Raw genomic sequence first — 24,075 nt, 5'->3', positions numbered from 1 at the left:
TATTAGGAAAAGGTTCTTCACCCACAGGATGGTCAGGCACTGGACCAGGCTCCCCAGGGAGGTGGTCAGGGCTCCAAGGCTGACAGAGTCCAGGGAGTGTTTGGACAGTGCTCTCAGGCACAGGGCTCTGTTTTAAAAGGCAACAAGCAATTCAGGCCTTCATAAGAAATCTTAAAAATTTCACAATTTGAAAGGACATACAATTGCTATTCAAATTATTTTCCAGAAACCACTGAGTTCGAGTTATTAAACAATGATTTTCCTGCAGTATAATTTTGCTTTCTGGCTTAAATCTTCTACCATTTTTACAGTAACATCTGTGGATGAGGACAAATGGATGAGCACTGAACACAGAAGTTGATAGAGATCATGCAGCTTTCAGCAAGCCCTAAAGGAAAGGGCTCAAAAATTCTTTGGCCTCCCTGGGGGCTGGTGAGAAAGCTAAAGAGGAAAAATGATGGACTTTTGCCATGGGCCTTTCAGTAGGGCCAGGACTTTAAAGCAATGTCTTATTTTATAGTAAAACTGTAAAATGCTTCAGACTTTACTGTGCATGCAGCTGAGCCTGTTGGTGACAGCAGTAGGGACTGGGAGATGGGAGTGCTCTGTTCCTCCTTACAAAGGTGCCAATCAGGAGTAACTTATTTGACACAACTAACTGATAAATCAGTGAGGCAGTTGGATATTAAAGCAGTGTGAGCAGTGAATCAGGGTTATTCACTTCTAACACGCTCTCAAACTATCAAAGACAAGCATTTACTTGGAATATACAATGAGCAATTTCAAAATCTTTTCCAAGGTTGCTCAGATACAGATTCTTGTCATTCAGTTCTTCTATGGAAGTCATGATTACCCACAGAGAAAAAAGATGGATGTTTTAAAACTACCTTCTGCATAAGAAATATTGGCAACAGAAACAAATTATGGTTTGGAATCTTAAAATGGCAATAATGTCCTGTAAGATTGGCTTCCTGCCTACATTGCTGGCATTTTAATTCACAGTTAGATCTCTTAAACAACTCTTCCTCATTTCCAGGGAAGCCATTACAAACCAGTGATCTCATAAAGCTCAGTGACTCCCGAAATACATCAAAGAAATGTACCCTTTTAAAAACCTTCCTGAAACAGGGTGCATTCCCTTTAATTATATTTTTAATACAGTAACAAACTCTGTATATATTTAAGGCATTGTTTCAAGAAGCCACAAAACAGAAAAATTCTTTGCCTTGGCTCAGGAGGATGAAATTAAATGTCAATACTTCCCCCCCCGCCCCCCCCCAATTATTTTAAAATTAATACACTCAGTGCCACTGGCTTCAAGCTAAACTGTAGCAGCCTTGAGCTGCAGCTAGCATGGCATTTCTGGAACATAACATTTCCCCATTTTCAAAATAATAGTTCATCAGCTGCAGATTCCCATGAAAACCGAATATTTGCTAAGTAATGGTACTTGAAGAAGTGCAATAGTTAGAAAGACAGAGCTGAATATGTGCTCCTTTGTCCTTGGTGGCATTTTAGGCTAAAAACAAAAAGCAAATCTAAAAGCTGCCTGCTTATAATTAGTATGTTACACTGACACCCTACCACAGTTTTGTTATGGTTAGAATGACAAATTAGGAAAGAGTAATAACACTGAAGCTTAACTCAAGCTCAGTCCAGTACTAATGTACACAGCTGCTTGCTTTGCATTGAATAAAATTAAGATAATTAGATGCCATGTTTCCTCTTCAGGGTCTGTCTACTAAAATCAGCATAATGGGTCCACTCCAGAGGTCAAACAACAATTTTATATGAAAAACATTATGTATGAAAAAGAGAAGGGTTCAAATTTTCCTTGTACAGGGGGAGGTTGGGTTTGGTGCTTTTGTTTGGGGTTGGGTTTCTTGGTCCTTCTGATTCTTCTCCCCACTCCCCCTGCTCATACCTTCATACCAACCATTTTCTTTATCTATAGTTGTATTTCACTTTCCCCACCAACACTGTCCACACATTTCAGGATCACTGGGAAGCATTAACAATCACTTAAGTACTTCTCTTTCATCTCTATACATGCACAGTAATCTTTATCAAAATATTCACTGAGCTTCTGCTACCCTCATGCTCTCTTCCCAGGAGGTTTGCAGCAAGGACATACTCAGCCATTATCCTCTCCCACGCTTGCCCACACTCCCCCTTTAATGCTCCATAAAATGATAACATTTTCCAAAACAGAGGCTTGGTGAGAACTAGGACTGCTGACCATAAATTTTCCATCCCTTCTGCCCCCCACTCCTAGTGTCATGAAATGTCCCAGCATTTCCTTGAGATGCCACGTGCCAGATGATTTCTGCAAGTCTGCTCTTGGGGACCAGTTCTGCAGCCTCCAGACCCACAGGTGATCAGACAAGCCTACGTGGAGAAACGTGACCAGACAGTAGCACCACTCATTTTTCTCCTGACAGTGCCACAGCTTCACTGGTTTTATTAGACTTGGTTCTGCTTCACACACATTAAGGGGAGAGACACATCACTTATTTCATAAATTCATTTAGCCTAAAATGCAAGTACTGGATCTTGAAACGGCCCTTTATAATGAAAGCAGTGCTGGAAACATGGTTTCCAGAACAGAACACAATCTCTGTACACGGTGTAATTACATCTTAGCATTCTGCAGAATACCAGTGCATGCCTTAAATGCTATTAATTGTAAGCAGTTTTGTTCCACAGGATGTTGTTTGCTGATAACTACTCAATTAGGGTTATTTTGCAATTAGTCTACTCACAGTAAATTTACTGCAACCAGAGTCATCTGTGGTGTAGCAAATTAAAATGCTGTCTGGGCTGCATGTGCAGTGGCTCTTACATGCTCCTTAAACTCTGTATAGCTCACCACAGTGATTCTGTCACACTAACAGATTAACACACAGGCAAGCAGCAGCAGCCAATGTGATTTGGAATCCTGAAACCAGAAGAAAAAGACAAATCTGGGGTTCAATGATCTGTAGATCAAACCCAGTGAGTCCAAAAATGCACTGCCAAAACCTTAAAAGCTAAACAAACCACACATTTATATGTCACTGTGTGCATACACATGCATATTGAGCAGATGAAATCCTCTATTTGCTTCATTACAGTTCCCATTCTTTTAAAATTCTGTAGAGGATGCTCTCATTTCCATGCCTTGAAGAACAGCTCTGCTCCACCCCACAAGTATTTGGCATCTTGTGGCTTTTCCTCTCCCTTCCTGCAAATCACACCTCTTTCTGCTGAGTGCTTTCAAGTCATCAGATAAAAACATTTTGGACATTCAGATTGCTATTACCTGTGTGTTCAATAAGCAGAGCTCCAGAGCCCTTTTCTGTCAGTTTTAAAACCAAAAGGTTGTGTTTCTGAAATAAAATGGAAAATTTTCTTCCCAGCAGCCTCTAAGAAGCTGAAAGCACTTGCTTCCATGTGCCAGAGCAGCATTATCAATAAGTAACCAGGGAGAAGGCAGTCTGATTTGCAAAAAACCTCTTTCAGTGCTGCTAAATTCTTTGGAATTAGGGAAGCTTGATTATTTTTCTACTTTATTATAAGCTGGGTTTACCCTACAAGGATGAAGGTAGTGAAAAACCTGTTTGACTTAAAAACTAAGAAAAGACAACAGAAACGCCCATAGGAAATAAATCAGTATCAGCTGAGGCTCTCTGCTTTCCCAGGGACTTCTCACTTGCTAGAACTACATCTTAGAAAATACTTCTGAAAAAACTCTGCTATGTACTTTGGTCTATCTAGGGCCATAGATCTGGGCCAAGAATAAAGCCAATGGGGTAATTAATGATAAGGATTAGGCCAGAGGCTCCCCTGGGGATATGGCAGCTGAGAGAAGCTGGCCCAGAGGAGGCCTGGTGCAGATGCCACTGGGGACTGTGCTTGTGATGACTCCTGACCTGGTGGCAATGACCAAGCAGGAATTGTGCTCTGTGTCCATCCAGCAACCCTGCAAGGCACAGGTACAGAGTGATGGGTATTTTAGAGACAAGAATTCTCATTTAAACTTCTGCTTCTTCTCAGTATCTCTGCACAAGAGGAGGGCCGTGCATGATAATGGACAAAGAAGGGAGACAGAGGGTCCACGTGCACCGACAGCTTTGGTGAGCAGAAGAATGTCTGGCCCACCAGGACAATCAGTGTCTGTACAGGACCAGGCCATAGATGGCCCCAGCAAGGAAACATCTGCCACATGGTCCACAGGCTGTACCATGTCTCCTGAGAACTCCCCAAAGGATGTCTGTGAGTATCTTAACCTGCACAGGACTGGATTTGCTATTTCCTCATCTAACCTTGTGCTGAGCCTACACTTCCCATCTCACATTTGCTGAATGCATTATCCCCAAAACTCATTTCTACAAAGGCCGAACATTCCCTTCTGAGCCAAGGGAGACTTGCAAGCTGCCCATTGCCCTGCTCTCAGCAGTGACTGGGTAAGGCTGCACCTAAACCCTTCAACACCAATCTCCTGTGCCATAGATTTGTGCCGTGTTTTAGGACCAGCTTACAGGGAAATGTCAGCTCACCTGCTCTGCAAGTCAGGTGGCTGCTGAAGGTGCCATGTCCTGTTCTACTGCTCCAGCAGCAATGCCCTTAGCGGGACTGCAGCCCTCACGGAAATAACACCTGCACGTCAGACAGGGGACATCATGCTCCTGATTTTAACAATCCTTCCTTTTATCACTGAAGATCCTTATAATCAACTTCCTTTGCCTGTTGCCTTTGGAAACAATAAAACACTTCAAAAAGTAACAGCTTGTATGATCCCGTTCTTGTTGATAACTGAAGTGAATGTATCACTTAACATTTATGACAATCCAGCTGGATGGAGTCCTGGCCATGATTGAGAGCTACACTTAGCAGCGTCATGGTTTTGATCAGCTGAGACAAGATCCAAGGGGATTAAATTCTGGATGATATCTCAATGGAAACCACAGCACTGGGAACACATTTATATGTAGGGATAATGGATGAATCTGCTGCTCCAACGCATAAATATTTATACTTCACAATTTTGCTGAAAACAGACAGGAAACCTTTGTTCAAACTAAACTGATGGGAACATGAACTCAAATGCTGAACACACAGACTCAGACCCCAGATGTTTGACTGCTGCTGAAAAACACCAGATTGCTTTTTAAAATACTCACATCTACCCCTACCAGCAATCCTACCAAAGGGGTGTCTTATATCCCCAAAAGCTGATGTCCAGTATTTCACAAACTCTCCTGTAACCAAGCTCAATTCTTTTCAAGGACCAACAGAGTTGTTGAAGTCACCTTTCATGAGGGATGGAGTCGCTCTGTGAGTGAAGAAGAGCAGTATTTATGTTCTACAGTGGGAGGAGAGATAGGGGACCACAACACACTGCAACTCAGACAATGGATCTTTAACAGGCCTATAAAATTCAAGGGATCTACCAATTATATCCATACAAGGCCTTCCAGTAGGCATTGGGTGCTTTCAGTTTTGGGGCTCCCCCATGTCTGTCTTGACAATTCTGTATTGAAACATCTGGGAAATGACTTCAAGGTCTGGATTTCCTCCATAGGTTTGGTGACCCAATCTTCCTGTGCCTTGGTGCTTCCTGCATTAGCAACTCATGTCCCATTCCATGTGCTTCTGCATTACCACTTCTCCACAGCAAAGCTCCCAAATCTGCTCTAGAGCAACCTCATATGGAACACAGGATGTCCAGACTTTCTGCCAAGGAAATCTGGCAATTGAAGTGGTTAACTTCAGCTGTCAGCATAGGCAGGAGGAAATAACCTTGAGGCAAAGAAAAGTCAATATTTTCCACATGTATCCATCTGGCTAGGCTAACATGTCTCTCAATTATTTTTTTAAACAAGTGCCACCACTTAAAGTAAAAAATTAAATTAAGCTCTAGCTCAGCAAACCTAAAAATTTTAGACACAATCTTTATGCACCTAATTTTTTAATGTGGTATATATACATACCATATGAGTTTTTCCTAAATTAATCACATTTGGACAGTTTCATCATTTTTCTAAACGTATTTGTACCCCCTAGTTTTCCTGAGAATTTTACTCTGGCATTACAATGGAAGCATTTATACCAGTGTGCTATGTACATATATACTGAAAGGCTTTAAGTGTAAAATGTGACACTGTTCTTATCCTGACTGCAGGCATAAGAGATAAATCCTGTACTTAGAAAAGAAGCAGCAAATATTTATTGAGAAACCTGTTTTTAAGGATGGCAGTTGTTTAAAACTTCTGGAAAGTCACCCTGCACCCCTGGAAGACAGATTACCAAGCAGGAACCACAGATGTGTGCAAAATTGCACAGTTGCACACTAATCACAATATACCTTCCAGCTTGGCCAGGATATCACTTGCATATTTGTATATGGGCTATACTTGCTTACACAAGGTTTACAGCATTGGTCCTATTACTAAGACACCTTCTTGATCCCTGGAGGGCAGTGTCTGCAACGTGCTGGCCTCCCTCAGCTTCCTCACAGACCACAGCTGACTGCCCTGCCCCTAGGGAAGAAGGGGGAAGAAGAGGGAAGGAACAGCAAGGACATGTTTATCACAGTGGGTTCCACCAGTGGTGCCCAGCAGTGCCCAGGGGTACTCACAGATGCTCATCCTGTTACTGATGTCTGCTTTTGCTCTGTTTTTAACTCTCTGCTGTTCTCTTGTCTTCCCTTCAACTTGTGCTGCCTTTACTGTCCCTCTTCCCTTCTTCCCACTGAAAACTGTGTCTTCTGCCTGCTCCATTAATTGTCTCCAGTGTCTGGCCCACCCAGCTTAACAATATTTAACCGTGATAAGAAAGGGAGAAAAAACACCAGAAGAGACATGGTAAAAAACCAAAACAAGACAGTCACAGATGCACTGGAGTGGGGAATGGGGTGCTCAGAACATTCATCCTGGCAAGATGCACCATCGAAATTAAAAGCCCAAGAATCTTGTTACAGGGAGATGTGCTTTTTTTGATACATTCTCTGGGGCAGCTCCTCTTTTTCACTGTCTATACAGGGAATTTAACCTCCTAATCTCTGTAATAGCAATGCTATCCTTCTCTCTACCACACTGAAATCACCCTGCTGTAACCACTGCTTTGTGATGGTGCAGTAAACAAGCCATTAGAGGATGCTCCCAATGAAAGGAACTAAACATCCCCTGGCTCCCATGGATCCCCATGTCTATTCTGCAGTCTCAAAGCAAGACCTATTCTCTAGTTTATAAATCCCCTTTGTACTTTCAGTTTGGACAAAGACATGGCATATCCTTCTGTGCATGGCCAATTACAGGGTTGGGACTCTGGACTGTTGTATAAACAAATGCTGCTGTGGGTAATGCTGCTCCTTGATCAATACCCACTTTGATCAACTGATCAATGCTATTTTCTTTTAGAAGGCATTTTACTCTATGGAGAGCTTATATGGCTGGATGAACGGTGGCACATGAAGCACTCTTTGAAAAGTAGAAAAAGGTCAGCTCAGACATGCAAACTGACAGCAAGCTGAGAGGTAACATCTGAGGGCATGGGGAAACCAAAGCAACAAATAAAAGCTTGGCTTAGGCCAGCAGAGGTGACTGACTTTCCAGCAGTGATTTTGAAAATAACTTTTGCTGATTCAAGAACATTAAAAATAGAAGTCAGCTAAAAATTGGATCTTTTCCCTGTGCTTTTGGAAATTTTTTATATGCTTCTGATAATTACCTGGGTTATCAAAATGCTTAGGAGTCCAGTGTGACAGAAAAATAGCCATACAGCCATAACAGCAATGCCACTCATGTATTGGTTAGCATAAAGCTCCAAAATTCAACGTTTCACTGAATGGCTGTTCTCTGATTACCAAAAAGCACACAACTCCTGCACAGCATGGCAAGATTTTGACTATTCTTCTCTGTGTCTGTAGGTTAAGAACTAAAAGAAACAGGAGCAGCTGAATACCTTTATCACAGTGTGCAATAAAAATCTGGTGGAAGTGAATTCTACAGGAATCCACCAGGGATCTTGTGGCATCTGTATTATTCCCTTGTTCAAAGAGAATTCAAAGCCTCCCTTGTTTTCACGGACCAAGTCCATTACACATTCCTGCAATAAAGCCATTTCTGTCATCAGAAGGCCATTCCAATTACAGAGAATGCTTCCCCCAAGACAGTGTTTTACTTCTCCATCTCCCAACTTACCCTCCAGGGCACAGAAACGTGTCACCTGCTCCGGCATCAGCTTCCCAAGCTTGTGCTGGCAGTAAACGTCCGCGATCTCCTGGCGACACTGCTGGGACTTGGCGCGGGACATGGCCGAGATCGCCTCCTTGCCCGTCACCTCACACTTGGGTGGTTGGTCGTATTTCAGTTCAGGGGAGCTGTTCTCAATTTTTTGTAAAAGATGTTGTGTGGGAAACCTGTCAATCTCCTTCAGGTTGTTGCTGTTGCTGCTGTTTTTTCCCAGGTGATCGCTGAACTGCACCACCTCGTTGGAGTTCTTCCCCAGCAGCCTGTTCTCTTTCATCTTTTCCTCTTCCAGTTTCTTTCTCAAGTGCTCCTTTTGTTTGCTAAGGGGTTTTTTCACCAGCTCAGACTGGTGCTTTTGTCTCTGAGTCCTGGGAGCAAAGTTACTGTTATCAATAGTTTCAAAGTCCTTGGGGACTGAATTTTCATTATTGCTGTCTGTTCGCATTTTCTCTTTCGGTCGGTGGGAAAAATAGCCATCCTACAAATGGGAGAAAAATTATACTCATCTTACTAAACAGTCACATCCCATGCATGACAAGCATTTCTTACATGAAAACATAGATCAGTTACAATCCTACATACTGCAGAAAATCCCTGTGTTGGGGTTTGCAGCAGACAGAAGCTGAGAGCCTCTGGGGTGCCCAAGTCACCTGCACTGGCATCTCTTCTTCACTGGGCCAGAGTCCAAGGCCTATCTCAGATGGAGCAGGGAGGTTTTACACAGGTTTGTGAGCAGTGATTAACCAGACACTTCACCCTGACACCATTAAATATCCATGAGAAAACAGACACAGGTTTCAAAGGAGCAAAAACAGGTCCTTCAATGCTTTCCTTCACTCCTTGTGATTAACCATCACAGTTTGGTATCCCAGAACTGCCTCGTTGTTCTGCAGAAAGCACCACCTGACTACAGCCTGAGCTTTCTTAAGGCAGTGACTTTGCCACAAAACAATTCCCTCCCAATTTTGCCCCCCCCCCCCCCTTTTTTTTTTCCTTCTTTTTTGAGTTTCTACACCTTTGAACTCTCCCTGGGAAGGTCAGAGTCAGGCTCAGGTGTCAGCTCTCAACCATCATGATCCTCCCCTCAATGCTCTTAGACAAATACACAGACCATAACTTTGCAACAGTCAAAATCTATCATATAAAGGAAAATGAATAGATCATGTAAAATATTTGTCTGCATCAGGGATGGGTTAGGTTGAGCTACTTTTGCTCCAGCTGTGGAAACTCGTGAGGGACACAATTTTTAGATCTCTGGACATGAAAATATCTTGGTTTGCAAAAGTAAACAGTAGTAGATAAAATCAATGAAAAATAGTTATTAAAACATCTGAAGACAGGAGTAAAAAATATGGATAGACTTTTTGAGTCTGTTCTGTTTCCTTTTCACTTGTGGAACATGTAACCAAAAATCAGAGACTGGGAAATGACAGCATCACTAATGATGACTGATGGGAGCATCTTTTAGCACCTATCAACCACATTTTGTATTCAAAACATTTTATCAGCATGAGTTAATTGTTTCTCACACTTCTTCTGGGAGGAACTATTTAACAGTCAGGGTTTGCAGAGAAAGGAGACAGAGATAATGACTTATCCCAGGCCATGCAGGGAGTCAGTATCAGTTTGACCTCTGAAGCTCAGCAATGAGAAATGTTTGAATCATTTATTCTTTAGAAGTTGTTTAGAGAGTGAATAAAGTGATTCTCTCTCCATGAAAATGTCCTGTTTGCAACTAGCTCAAGCTGTCAGACACAGATGAATGCAAAGGAGTTTTAAAAAAAAAAAACAACACCAGACAACCACTCACAAACCAAATTCCAAACATTTTTCAAACAAACAAAATAATTCTAGTTTGGCGTGAAATATTTTTTTTTTTTAAATAAAATGTAACATTTAAGAGAAAGCATTAAATCAATTTCTTTTCTCAGACTTACTTTAAGGAAAAGAATAGCACTTATACAGAAACATGGGTTCATTTAAACAGGAAAAGACTTTCAGGATCAAAGCCCACCCATTAATCCAGCACTGCCATGTCTTCTTGTGCCACGTCTACACAGTTTTTGAATCCCCCCAGGGATGGTGACCCCAGCCCTTCCCTGGGCAGCCTGTTCCAGTGCCTGACAACACTTTCCATGAATAAATTTTTCCTAATATCCAATCTAAAGCTTCCCTGGTACAACCTGAGGTCACTCCCTCTTGTCCGGTCAGATGTTACCTGGGAGACAGGACCAACCCTGACCTGGCTGCAGCCTCTGCTCAGGGAGGTGTAGAGAACCATAAAGTCTCCCCTGAGCCTCCTTTGCTCCAGGCTAAAGAATCCCCACTCCCTCAGCTGCTCCTCACAGGCCTTGTGCTCCAGCCCCTTCCCCAGCTTTGTTGGTGTTCACTGAAAACCAAAGAGAAACAAAATAAACAAAACATAGTTTCAAGGCAACCTTCATTCCCAGGAATAACCAAACTAAAAAAAAAAAAATTACTTTCAGAGCCCGGCTCCCACCATTTGTCCTGTATCTTCAATGGATCTTCAAAGACAAAAAAACAACTCTCTCTTCTTCAATAAACCTTTTCTAAAGTCTCTAAGGCAATGCCACAACAGGCTATTTCTATGTATCTTGGCAACGTTCTCTCTCACAGGCTGACTCTTGCTAAATGATCTTTGTCTTCAAATTAAAAAAAAAAAAATCCTAATCTGTAAAGCAAATGCATGTTGATAAAAGGGAAAGAAAGGGAGAGGAGATTTGCTATTGGTTCTTCACAGCAATTGTTATTACCCACAAAGGAGACCCTGGCCTGCACCAGAGCAACAGGCACACACCTCCCATGTCCCGGGGATGCAGAGCACTGCACGCCCTCTGCCCTCCTCCTGCTTCCAAACCCCCCTGGAGCATCACAGAGTGCCCAAAGATCAGGTGTGGGCACGTTCTTGTTTCACACAGCATCTGACACCACACTCATGTGAGGTTTCGATGGGAATCTTTGCTCCCCGTTCGCCAGCCCTGCAGCAGCAGTGCTGGACAGGCTGTGCAGCTCCCGGGGCTGCAGCAGAGATCCCACCACGCTGGGACACAGCACAGAGCCAGGATGAAACCTCAGGAGAAAAGGCAAAGCAAACAGCACAGTTATTCGTGCATGGTTCACTTCTTTAAACTATTTTCCACCTTCAAGTGCTTTGCCCCTTCTGGGAAATGCTTCTCCGAGCCTACATGCTGGAATCTGAAATAAATGAATTCTAAATGCTTCCAAGGCAGACACAAAATGAAGCTGGGCCACAACTCTTCCCTGCCCGCAGGGACTGTGAACACCACAGAAACTCCCACCACACATGACACCCAGTGTCTGCAGAGAGAGCTCTTTGGGAGGAGCAGAGGCTAAAAATAAAGCAGGGTCTGTACAACAAGTGTAAAACCAAGAGCTATAGATACACATTGAAACAGAAGGACATGTAACAAATACCCCGGTTGGAAAATCAAATCCAGCCTCACACCTGTTGGTGCAAGTGTTAAATACCACAAAACCCAAAATCTCCACCCACCTTTGATCTGCATTTCCCTCTCGACTGCTTTCACCAAAGCCAAGTGTGATTTTTACAGTACAGTGATTTCAAGCTAGGCTCCACACGTGAGAGCAGAATGTGCACGCTTGCAGTGCAGAGGAAATGAAACTCAGCACTCCCAGCTTAGAGCAGCAGCAGCTGCTGACAGTAAGTTGTGTTCATTTGTGAAGTTCAGGGGTACAAGCAAAAAGCAGCACATCAGGTGCTCAGCTGGCTACAGGAAGATGGGTTTTACTTGCTCTGCAATACTTTATTTTTACAGTGCTGGATTAATTGCAGATTTTATTCATCATGGATATCTAAGACATTCAAGACAGGGCAGAGTCATCTCACAGAGAGACAATCTTGAAACCAGGCAATCCCAGTTCTGACAGTACCATGGGACATACATCAGCAGGTTCACTGCCTGAATCATCATTTATTTCAACTTTGATCAAGCTGTTTGTTAGCAGCACCTCCTTAACTCTGTGCTTGCAAATCACTGAAAAAATGGAAGGCCATACCAGGACCAAAAGAGAGTGAAAGCCCATGAATACAACCCATATGTGTCCACAGCCAAAGATGAAAGCAGTGTTTTCAAACCAACACCTACCACTGCTATTGAAAGCTCCATTTTGGCCTTTACAATAGAGCAATTCTCTCTAGGCATGGACCAGAAGGGGCTATATCCAAACTCAACTCATTTGAGAGGCTGCCTTATTAAATTACTCAGTGTTACAGGTGTCACACACAACACGTGCCACTAAAGAGCACATATTCCACCTGTGCCTTTCCTGCAGTCCTAACCTCTGGGAGTGTAAAGCCATCCCCCCTCATCCAAGCCTCCATGCCCTTGCTCAAGGTCCCTCTCCAGCTCTCTTGCAGCTGTTTCAGGTACTGGAAGATGCTGTAAAGACCTCTGGAGACTTTGCACCACCATATTTCCAAGATGAAGTGTGACACTGTGGATGTCTATCACAGAACACAGGCCTAAGAGATGGATTGATGTTCTGCATAAATGTTCTGTCCTAACTTTACCTGGTTCTCAGAAGATCCAAGGAGAGGTTAAGTGCTGAGTGCAAGAGCCCTGGCAGGGAGAGTTTTAATGACTCTGGGGCCTCTTCTGAGCGTGTGCACACTGCAGTTCAGAATAACAAGCAAATACTCCAAAACTGGGAAAGAACAGTCTGTACCCAGGAGTGCGCATGAGATCACTGCCAATTACATACTGATTGCCATTAATGTTAAAAATAGTATTATCATATTAATGCAAAAATAACATTTTAAACTCAGAGTCATTATATGTACTGTGAGAATTTGAATTCTGCTCCAAATTCTGCTCTCTGTTGAACACGCAGATTTTAATTCTCCAAACTCCACCTCTGGTGTGTTTTATTAAAGTTTGTCAGACACAATGTATGCTCTCACAATGTATTAGGCACTTCATCTGCAGTGATTGAGGGTCTGGGGCTTAGGTACTCTGAGCTTGATTGAATTCAAAGTGCCATCTATCTCAGAAGGGAAAGCCTGGGTTTCTGCAGAGAGTTTGCAACCTACTGAGGAAACTATGGAATAAATTGCTGCTGTCACCTACTACAGACCCAACAACAGCTGCTGCTGCTCGCTGCACCTAGCACAAATACAGAGAATTTGGAAGAACTTCCCAGCTGTCTGCAGTGACAAATGGATTCTAATGACAGCCTGTTAACACTCTCAGAGGCTTTTGCAAGTACAACCCACACCAGTTCAGCCAGACCCCAGGTAAGTGTACACACCTGCAGACTGCCACTCTTCACATTTGCTTGCCTGTATTTGCAAGACACATCTGTCAGATATATTTGCATTCAAGCTAAGCATGTTCAAGCATAAGCATGCATGTGGGGTTACTCAGGCCACAAATTCCCCTGTACTCTTTCAGGTACATATCCTGCATGCTAAAGGCAGGAGGTTAAAGACCATGGCTCCAATACTGGGCACAGGAAACCTCCAACAAGCCAGCCCTTTCTCAGTGGGGCTTTCCACTGCAGGATCAGAATTCATGCAAAGCCATTAGGTACAACTCACAGAGCGTCCCACTGCCCCTGGAAGGAGCTCCTCTGCCAACAGCCTGGATTAGGCAATAGGACTGCTAATTTTTGCAATACACAAAAAAACAGCACTAGACAAAATCTGCTTTAAATGTGCATTTAAATCAGCAGAGACCAGACATCAGCAGACAGGGGTGTACCAGTTCTGCAGGCAGCACGGGCACACAGACTGTAGCTGAGGGATCCAGCTCGAGGCACCAAAGCCAAGGGAAGAGCCCACACTGTGCACACTGCTCCAGCATCCAGCAAGCCCTGCCACACACCTGCAGAGGCACCGTGCTCTGCAAGGCTCCTTCTGCAGAGGCTTTGTAGGGAACCTAAAAGAAAACCCTACTCAGCTCACGAAGGCACACAACAGGAGCTTGCATTTATCTGCCAGAGGTGTGCATTGCATTGTGCAGAGCACTTCCTCCTGACAGTAAGTAAATGCTCCCTTCTTAGGAAAAGTTATTCACTGTACAATTTCTTTATCAACAAAGTCCTATAAATACTATACAGATGGATGGACCATGTGCAACCAAGCCCTGAATGGCAAATGTTCACAGTTACAGTTTATCTGACAACTCATTTTCTCCCCAGCACGGAAGGATTTGCTGTTTTTTTGTACTGAGAACATATTCTCATATTCTTCCTCTGGCAAAGCTTGGTACCTCAAAGATACAGCAAAACAAACCAGAAATATACACATGAACACAGAGCAACAGCAAAACACACAGATCTTACTCAAAGGACTGGACATGCTGGATTGAGGACCAGCTATAAATCTAACACCTGTACTATAAAAAACTACATATTTTTCCTCCTTTCACATAGTAAAGCACCCAATTATTGACCTCCTGTGAAAATATGCAATGCCTGGGCAGTCATGGAGGATCACACACAGCTGAGACTCCCAGAGCTGGGACAGGCACTTGCTGCTTTGCTGGGGTGAGCTGCTCAGGATCCAACCAGCTCACAGACCTGGGGAATAGCTTCAAAATCTGCATCACATGTCAAAGCCTCAGAGACCTGGTCAGCTTTCACAGGACCATCTATTTTATCTGTCCTATGACTGAGAAGAATTTAAACAGAACTATGGAAAGATAATTAGAACACAGCTGTGGCATATTAGTTGGTAGTGCTTGTTAATTACTTCAGTAAAGACACCTTCCAATTGCCAGAGGATCACATCTCTACATTTAAATATTTTTTCTTCTGCTCTTATCTTTGTGCATTTGTGGGCTGTTTCTTAGTCGAAATCAAAACCTTTGGCATCCAGAACTACAAACTTTATGCTGTGGTCACCCCATTGTCTCCTGTCCTACCACACTCACATCTTTCAAACTGTAAAAGCACCACTGCTCTGCTCGAATCCCTCATGCAGCCGCATGGATGCAGAGCAGACATCCCATTGTGCCATCAACACAAACAAGAAACTGGGAACTTTAATTGAAGATGTGGTTGATGTGCCATGAGACCCTTGGAAAATGAGCACTTTTGGCAGGCTTGAACAAAAGTGAGGCCAAAGACAGCAGATGGAGGAAAGGCAGCAGATGTTAATGTAGTTACATTTTTCCATATGTTTTTCTGTTTTGTTGTAATAAGTGCATTGTACTTTAATTGTCAGTGGCTGAAGACTCAGGAGAAACATTTTGTGAGAAATATATTACATTACTTTATGCCTTTCATTAGAGAGGGAGATGCAAAAGGTGAAAATAGATTTATTGACTTGCAAGCTGGCAATGATGGAAGATGTAATTGCTTCAAAAACAGTGCTTTCTGTAAATGTAAAAGGAAAATGAGACAAAGCAATAATTTGGGTTAAAGGGGGAATTCTAATACTTGAAAAAGCAGGAGTCCTTCAGGTTCAGCTCTAACAGATACAGGCAGAGCCAGCCCAAAACTATTGCAACATTTAGCATTTTAAAATGCAGAGAAACAGATGGACCACCATAAAGTGCACAGGGGACCCCTCAGTGGAACATCTGCATTGGTAAGTGATTGTTTGGAGGATTATTTTTCCTTTCCAAAACTGTTGCCATCCATTTTTATTTTTTCTTAACACTGATTTCAGCAGTGTGATTCAAAACACTAGAAACAAAATCGTAAAAACATCATTAATAGAAGTTGCTTTTATCCCTTTTTACATACATACATTAAGGGAAGATGCTCTAGTTTGAAATTTAATGAAAACAGCTTCAAAACTTTGGCTGCTTTCCTCAAAATAGTTTTTCTGTTTTTTTCTAACATGTGACTTACTTTCAGAGTGATTTAGATTAGGGAGTAAAATAATATTGCATCCCTCAAGAGACCAAACAGATTTTCACATTTGCTCCAGCTTAGCACAGTAACTGTACAAAAAGCCATAATTGTATCAACAGTAATTTCAGATGTTCTGGTTATTAAAGTTTGGAATACTGCTATAGGGAGCTGTGAAAGTACACATCCATAGTCCTTCCAAACAGACCACTTTGTTCTCTGCTAATTTAAACTTCTCAGGAAGGTTTGGACTTTGACAGCACAGACCAGACGAACGTATTCAATCTGTAACAGAACTTGATTTATAACCAATAACTGCCCCCACTTTACACATTTTATTCTCTTTCAAATGACCCTGAACCTCATCAGGACTCCAGATTCAGGCACAAGCCCTGCCTTTGGCAAAGGTCCTGCCCCAGGGATTCACCACCAGGAGCAGCAACACTCCCAGGGCTGGGGCAGGTTTTTTGACTGTGTGTACACACACACACACACACTTCATTAGTTCCCACTAATGCAGCAGCTTCAGCTCTGCCTGGGTGTGGGCAGTGGAACCCACCCTGCACGACCCAAGACATTGCTCAGCTCCCAGGCAAAGCAGCCCTCAAAGGACCCTTCATTGCACCATCTGTCCTGCAGCATCCACCAGGGTTATTGAGCCTCCTGGATCCACTTCAGCACGAGCACATCTTTAAACAGAATTACACAAAACCAGGGAAGACATGAAGGACTGGCCTGACAGTGCAAAATGCAGCTCCTGAGAAAGCTCAGGAAAACCCTGGAGGTTTATTTTCCTACAGCTTCTCCCCTAGAGAAGCTGAATATTATAACAAAGAGTTCAGACATGAAGGAGCTTACAAGGAAGTCAGTCTTCTTTCAAGGGAAAGTATTTAAGTGACTTTTTATAAGAGTGCCTATACTTGGTGATCCTTGAACAGAACCCTTAGTTGAAAAGACATGGTAGAGCAGCAGCAGACACTAATTAATGCCACACAACTTCTTAACAGGAGTTCAGAAGGTGAGGTCAAGAACTGATAAATCTACATGACTGTTTTTCCTGATAGCTATTCTGATACTGAAAGGAAAATGTGACATGTTCTGTGTTCTTGTTTCTCACCAAATTGTATTCCTTCATTATTTGACAAAGGTGCCCTGAAGAGACAGTATGTAAATAAATAACACAAAGTAAGAACAGGAGTAAAGCTCAATTATTTCCATGTTTAAACTATGGACATGATAACCACACTGAATACCCATTACCAGCTAAACTTTCATTTTTATTTTTTTACCTTTCCCTCTCAGTGACCTAACCCATAAAAAAATAACACGGTTAATCTGAATTCCTCAGCTTTCATCTCTATTTCTTTCATCCAGAAATCAGCCAAAATAGATTTTATATCTTTCAGAGCAGTAGTAAACATGTGAAATTGCTTCCTGGTGACTTGTTACTAACTAGATTCCAACTAAATTCATGAGAATGCCTATTCCAACTCCAATCTAAACAATCTTGAGCAGCCCAGGGTGAATTGCTGAGACACACAATACATCTCTGGCAGCTATAGAAATTAAACATAATCAGAATATGGATGGTAGAAACCAAAGACGCCCTCACACACAAATGAAAACATCCTTGTAAAATACAGTCAGTTTAGCACAAATGTATTCAGCCTTAATTAGGTAGAAAATCTATTTAGATGAATACAATACAAAGAATAATAACGAACTTCAGGATTACATTTTGTTACTTGGAGGGAAAAAAACAACACAAATAAATGGGAAGTAATTGGACCTTATTTAATAGTCTCAGACTATCAGCTCGAACAACTATAATCATTAAAGGCCCTGCAGTGATCTTCTACTGATAAATGCTGTTAAATCAGAATTACAATACAACAAGCATGAAGAGCAAAGCCTATTAAAATGAGCAATACTAAAAGAAATAGATTAATTCAAATCTTTTTTCACCAGCACCACAAGGAGTCTTTGAGCCAAACACACAGAAATGAAAGGCTTCCATGTTTCCTCTTGTTTTGGGCGAGATTGAAATATTAACACTTCCACACAGGTGAGTACTGCAGGGGGACTGCAGATGAGCAGCAGCTACCTGCTGCTGGATTTGTGGATGTGCCAGTCACTGGTTTATACCTTCACAAAAAGTTCTTCTGCAAGACCAGTAGTTACATTCATAAAATAAAAATTGCAAAAGGCAGAGGATTATTATGGGCTCTGCCACCTACCCTTCAGCAGTTCAGCTGGGACTGGCCTCAGCAAGGGTGGTCTGTGTGGTACCGCATTCTCAGTTATTGCAAACTCATTCAGAGATATACAAATCAGCAGTTTTAACAACATGATGAAAGATGTCAGAGTTCTGGGATTAAAAAACAGACCAAAAATGATGCACCTTAAATTCAAAAATTTGTAATTTTATCAGCTCCAGCAAAGATCATGAAGAACATATGCATTAGGAAAAGACATCAAAAGGTTTTCTAGGAAACTGCCATCTTCCTTTTCTTTAACAGATACTCACTTTGGAGACCAAGCCCTTCTTCTGTACTGTACTAAACAGACTGACTACACCTGAGCCAAACACCAGATTCGATAGTGCCCAAGTTTCTTTAGCCACAGAGCAGCTTTCCTCTCATGCTGTAAGCACAGTGCTGTCAAAACAGTTACTTGTAATTACACTGCATTTAACAAAGGTCATGTTTCCATAACTCCACTCTTACAATTCTGTCACAAACACGGATTCCCTCCACACAGAGTCAGTGATCATATCCCAGCATATCCACATCCTCAGCTGACAGAACCAGATGGGCAGCACAGCATAATGTTAACTTAGTCACTGCTCAGAGACTATGCCACACAGAAAAATCAAATCACTATATACTCCATTGTTTTAATGAACATCATTATGTTAGAGCATTAAAAAAATGGAAGGCAGAGAAACAGTGATGAAAAATGAGTCCTGTTTATCTAGAAATTCTTGCTTGTCTTCCTCATACCTTACTATTCTAAACCAGAAAAATAATGTAAAGTGACTTGGAAACTTTAAATTTGCATCTACAAATAGATATTGTGTGAATTTTTTCAGATTTATCCGAGATTTTGGTAAGTTGTCTTCTATAACATCAGCACTGGTCCAAAACATGCTGTGAGGGAGGGAATAGAACAGTGGCGATACTCAACAGTGGCATTATTTCCACTTAATTCGAATTAAATGGGCAGTGGAAGGATGATTGCAGGATGAAATTACTACTTTTGGCTTTCTAAACAGTTGCTCTTTGGATTTTTTTCTTGATTTTGCAGCACTTGTCAACTCCCACTGAGCACTGTGATAGGGTGAAAGGCAAAGACATGCTTCAGTTCCAGGGACAAGGTGTCAGTGATGTCACCAGTCTGATCCAGTGGTGCTTTCTCTCATTGAACCAATGGGGAAATTCAATCTCTGTTTTTATATCTCAAACCTGGTGTGTAGGACAAGAATTTAGTCTTTTATGCACTAGAGAGTTCTCTTTTACAAGCATATTTAATAATCTACAGCAACCTTGGTGCACATACTACTACTGTAGTGCACTGTAATTCTTTAGAAAGAAACTGGTTTTAGAAATTTTTTTCTGATTGCTGAAACACAGTTTCATTTGCAGAGACAGCACAATGATAGCTCATACATCATGCTATGTATATCTTTCAAAACATGTATTTCTCATTAGTAATTTTACTATGCCAACTATTCCAAATATCAAAGTGACACCTGACAATTATAATGCTACATGTTCACCAACATAATAATAACGCTTCAGCAGAGTGATATTTGCAAGGGTTTAAAAGGAAGAAAATCTCTACCTAAAATCTTGCGTAGGATGCATAAACTGCAGAGATGAGGGCACTGCCAGAAATCAGCCTAAGGGAACTGTTGATATTAGAGATTTGAAGCTAACAGCTTCTAATTCATGGTTTGTAAGGACAGATCCATCCACATGAAGCAATGCCAGGGAGAGACATACACACACTGTGTCTCTTTAGTGATGGGGGCAGATCAAGTGCTGTCATTTTGCAGGCTTTGGCCCTTTGATCATATATATCCAAGAGAATATCTATCCAAGAATATATATCCATATGTCCAAGATTAAAGACTTTCAGTATCCCATTTTGTCTGATGAGCTGCTGTCTCTCAGTGACACGATGCTGCTATGAAAGGTGCAAATTCAGCAAGTGTCCACACTCGGTCCTTGTGCACATCTGCTGGCAGCAGATCTCCCCTGGAAGCAGCCTGGAAAACCCACGGACGCCTCAAGGCTTTCCTGGAAAAGCTCCTTGTAGTGACAGGTTGCACATAATTCCCTTTCTGAACGCCGGGATGTTTTGGGAGAAGCAGCACGGCAAAGATGCCGAAACTCAGCTTTTGCCGCTCCCCCACCAGGGCACAGAAATGTTTGCTCAAGCCCGAGCTGGCTGGAATACCAATGCAGGCCAGCAATGAGCTGAAGGGCAAACAGGAAGGAGGGAAAAGCCCCTGTGACACAGAGGATACAAACAGCCCGAGATAAGCTTTCCAGCAGGTACCACATCGCAGTTCCGAGCGGCGGGCCTGGCGCCGGGACACGCTCGGGCTCCGATTGCTTCCAGGGCAGGAGCAGCGCTCGCTGCCAGCGGATCTCAAAGTGTTGCCCTTTCTTATTCTTTATTAGCATGAAATGATGTTAGCCGAGCAATTCTGGAGGAAGCTGATGCGAGCCGAAGCCTGCTGTAAATCCGCACGTGGAAGGATGCATTTCGCAGGCGATGAAAGCCGAGAACGAGCTGTCGTCTTCGCTTGGTTTAATCCCTGTGTGTCCTTCAGTGCAGCGAAAGCCGTCACAAGAAGAAACAACAAGCGTCTCTGTCTATGGCCCAGATTCTCAGTTTATGCCCAAATAAATTTTATATTTGTCTGAAAGTAGACCCTTTGAATGGCTGTTAAAATGGGCTATTTTTGGCTTCTCAAATTGCTCAAGGAACTTAAAGAGCAGACTTAGGAATGTATTAGGCAATATTTTCTCATTGCGTTGAAATCTCCAAGATAATGAATGTCTTGGAAAGAGCAATAAGATTGTTATCATCCTTAACTCTTTGACCGAAGGCATGAGCTGGGCTGCTTCCAGTAAACAAGGGGTTCGTGTTAATTTTATAGACGTGATTAAATAAGTAGAGAGTCACTTGAGTTATTTTTTTCCTTTGCAGTTAGTGAATAAATGTGGGCTAGTTGGCCAAAAGTCCCCACTGACACAGAACATTGCAGCAAGACAGTAGTGGTTGAAAAACCCCTGTTCATCTTGTCTGCCGCCAATCGTCCACAGAGAGAGGGAATAACAATTGCAATGTTACACATCTATAAATACAAATTCTTCTGTTCTCTACAGCCAACAAGACTGTTCCAATGCATAAGGGTATTGCTTCAGCACTGGTTTTAAAAATAAGGTGAAATTCTGGCAGCTCCCACTCAGAAGTCAATGGACAGGAGGAAGTCTTCCACTCCAGGTGAGCCACGTCAGCCCCACAGGGATCCAGCCCATTCCAGCACAGTCCTCACAAAATACAGCCCAGAGTCTGAACTCAGAGCAAATCTAGATGATGAGCTACAACTGCTTGCAGAGCTAATTCTTCTATGCAGTGCCCATATTCTAATGCATCTCCTATAAAGAACCAGTATGTTTTTACAATATAATTCTATTTATGTTGTGAACTGGCTGGCAATGAGATTTCTGAGGCTCTAAACACATCTACCTTGAAAACTGACTCCAAGTATGTTCAAAGAAACGGGCTGCTGAGCAAGGAACAAAAAACCAGGATGATATTGCATGGGGCAGAAAAATAAATTGAATTTCACTGCTCTTTCAGGCATTTGGAAGGGCAGAGTGGGGACGAACGATGAAATAAAGGATACCCAACACCAGAAAAAAACATACATGAACTCTGATAAAAATCTGAGCAAGAAAATGGCCTACCCACTGCACAGAGCAGTAAAAGTGCAGATACATAGCTCAGTGCACAGGAAAAGGGCAGAGTCAAGAGTGCAAACTGAAAGGCAACTATTTGACATGAAAAACGTTATTGACAAGTATTTGTAGGAAATTGTTTAACACCAGCCCTCTTGACTGCCAGCCTGACATTCATTAAATGCAAAGAAAATGTCTTTAAAAAGCAGCATTTAATTACTTACTGAATTGCTATTACAAAGCAGTTGTTTTTAATCACAGATCACATTAATACAAATATGATCTGATCCTGACCATTAGGATTAACTATAGTGATCTTGTTTGCCAACAATAGTATCTTTGTATTTAAGTAAAATGTCATTAAAAAGCCATGGGAAGTTCATCATTAATGTGCAAGCAGTGTAATCTTAATTTCCTCCTGCAGATACTGAACTGAGACCAATCATGCAAGATTTTCCAGTATGTAAAATAACTGTCAGCTTTCATTACAAAGAATATGAAGCAAAAGGAACACTGAAATAACAAGGCTGAAACAATTTTCCAGATTTAGAAAAACCCATTCTACACTTTTTCTAAGAGCTAAAAAGATTATTTTTCAAGGAGTAAATTTTCCCAGGAATCCTGAAAACAAGATGTAATGTTCTTTTGTTCAGAGTTCAGTTCTGGGCTGGTAAGGCCACAGTAGGCTGATTATTCAACCTACCTCTCATACAGATGATGGTACAACCTCAGGTGTATGACAGATATGATTTATTTAAGAAAAACTGACTGAAGATCAGTGGAATTGCCAGCAGTTAAAGATTTTAGTTCTTGATAGTACAAAAATGATCAAGCAGACTTAATGACAAAATGTACCAAAGGCAAGAATAATGCATGGCTCAGAAAAGGGTATTACAAGGGAAGAACTCCAATCTTCAGTAATAACTTAAGCAAGTGCAGACTGTGACATCAGCACACATGGATGTGAAGGTTGACAGCTTTCAGGAATGTTAAACAAAGGGCTGAGACCTCCAGGACCCTGAGCAATTTACAAAAATTGGGCAAGAAGTAAGGAAAACAAAGCAGCTTTCGAAACTGTACGTGTAAATGTATAGGGAGCAAAAGTTTTACATATTACTCAGGACATACCTGGTATAAACAAAGAGAAAGAATGAGTTTGGTAACTATTTAGATTATTCTCTAGAAATTATGGACAGTCTAGATTAAGTGTATTTAACACTTATTTAGCCTCAATCTCCTTCAGACTATAATTTCTGACCCCATCTTGAACCTTGCTGCTGGGCACCCATCCTGTCAGATGCCATCCATGGCAAATACAACGTATTTTATGTTCGTCTTTTAATCTTATCTCTCAGCTTCTGCTTTGGTGTTCAATAGTTCACCTTTTGTCTGATTGCTACCCTAGCTCGGGTTCCAATCTTTGCAGAGCTACAAACCTGTCAGACAAGGAACAAAAACCCATTTCTAAATAGATAAGGGAGCATAAAAACAGCCATGGGTCAGGTTCTGCCTGATGTAAGGGCAGCAGGTTTTGTGAAGTGCTGCCAAGATGAGTCAGGCTTCCTCCTCTCCTGCCTTGCTGGTGAAAGCACATGAAATGTCCCAAAACTTTTCAACCTTAAAGCTCTAATAGAGCTTCAGGCAAGGATCAAGGGCTGCACTGTTTCATCACCTCATCCATCCTTACCCTGCATCCACCTCAGTGAGGCTGCCCCTTGCACTGCTGGACTGGCACAGGTTTATCAACTGGGAGGCCTCAACTGGGCTGGCTCAGGAGCCTAAGCAGGGTCAAGAAAACCACCAGTATTTTCAGTTCTTTGTCAGCAATGAAATCCATCAAACAAAACTTCAAAGCCTCCCCCTAATAACCCCTGAGGTCAACATCTTACCTCTTCTTTCTCAGAGTGACACAACATTGGGATCAACAGTTTGCTTTCTTCTCTTACTATTCTTTCTCAAGTTCCAGATAAAATGACATTTTCACAAGTATTTTAGAGCTAAAGGCTTAT

At 42.1% G+C, this 24,075-nt stretch overlaps 1 protein-coding gene across 2 annotated transcripts in view; it reads right to left on the bottom strand.

Annotated features, from left to right (window-relative positions):
* The window catches only part of XYLT1 (xylosyltransferase 1), a 176,835-nt gene that overhangs the window by 81,942 nt on the left and 70,818 nt on the right, over nt 1-24,075 (bottom strand). For both annotated transcript variants that reach the window (XM_021539810.3, XM_021539812.3), the window contains one exon: nt 8,184-8,709. In XM_021539810.3, the coding sequence (XP_021395485.2) occupies nt 8,184-8,709 (526 nt within the window). The remainder of the gene's footprint in view (nt 1-8,183; nt 8,710-24,075) is intronic.

Source organism: Lonchura striata, chromosome 16 (genome assembly GCF_046129695.1).
Source record: "Lonchura striata isolate bLonStr1 chromosome 16, bLonStr1.mat, whole genome shotgun sequence".
Taxonomy (NCBI): Eukaryota; Metazoa; Chordata; class Aves; order Passeriformes; family Estrildidae; genus Lonchura; species Lonchura striata.
Note: the sequence above shows the minus strand (reverse complement) of the source record. Positions and strands in the feature narration are given on the sequence as shown.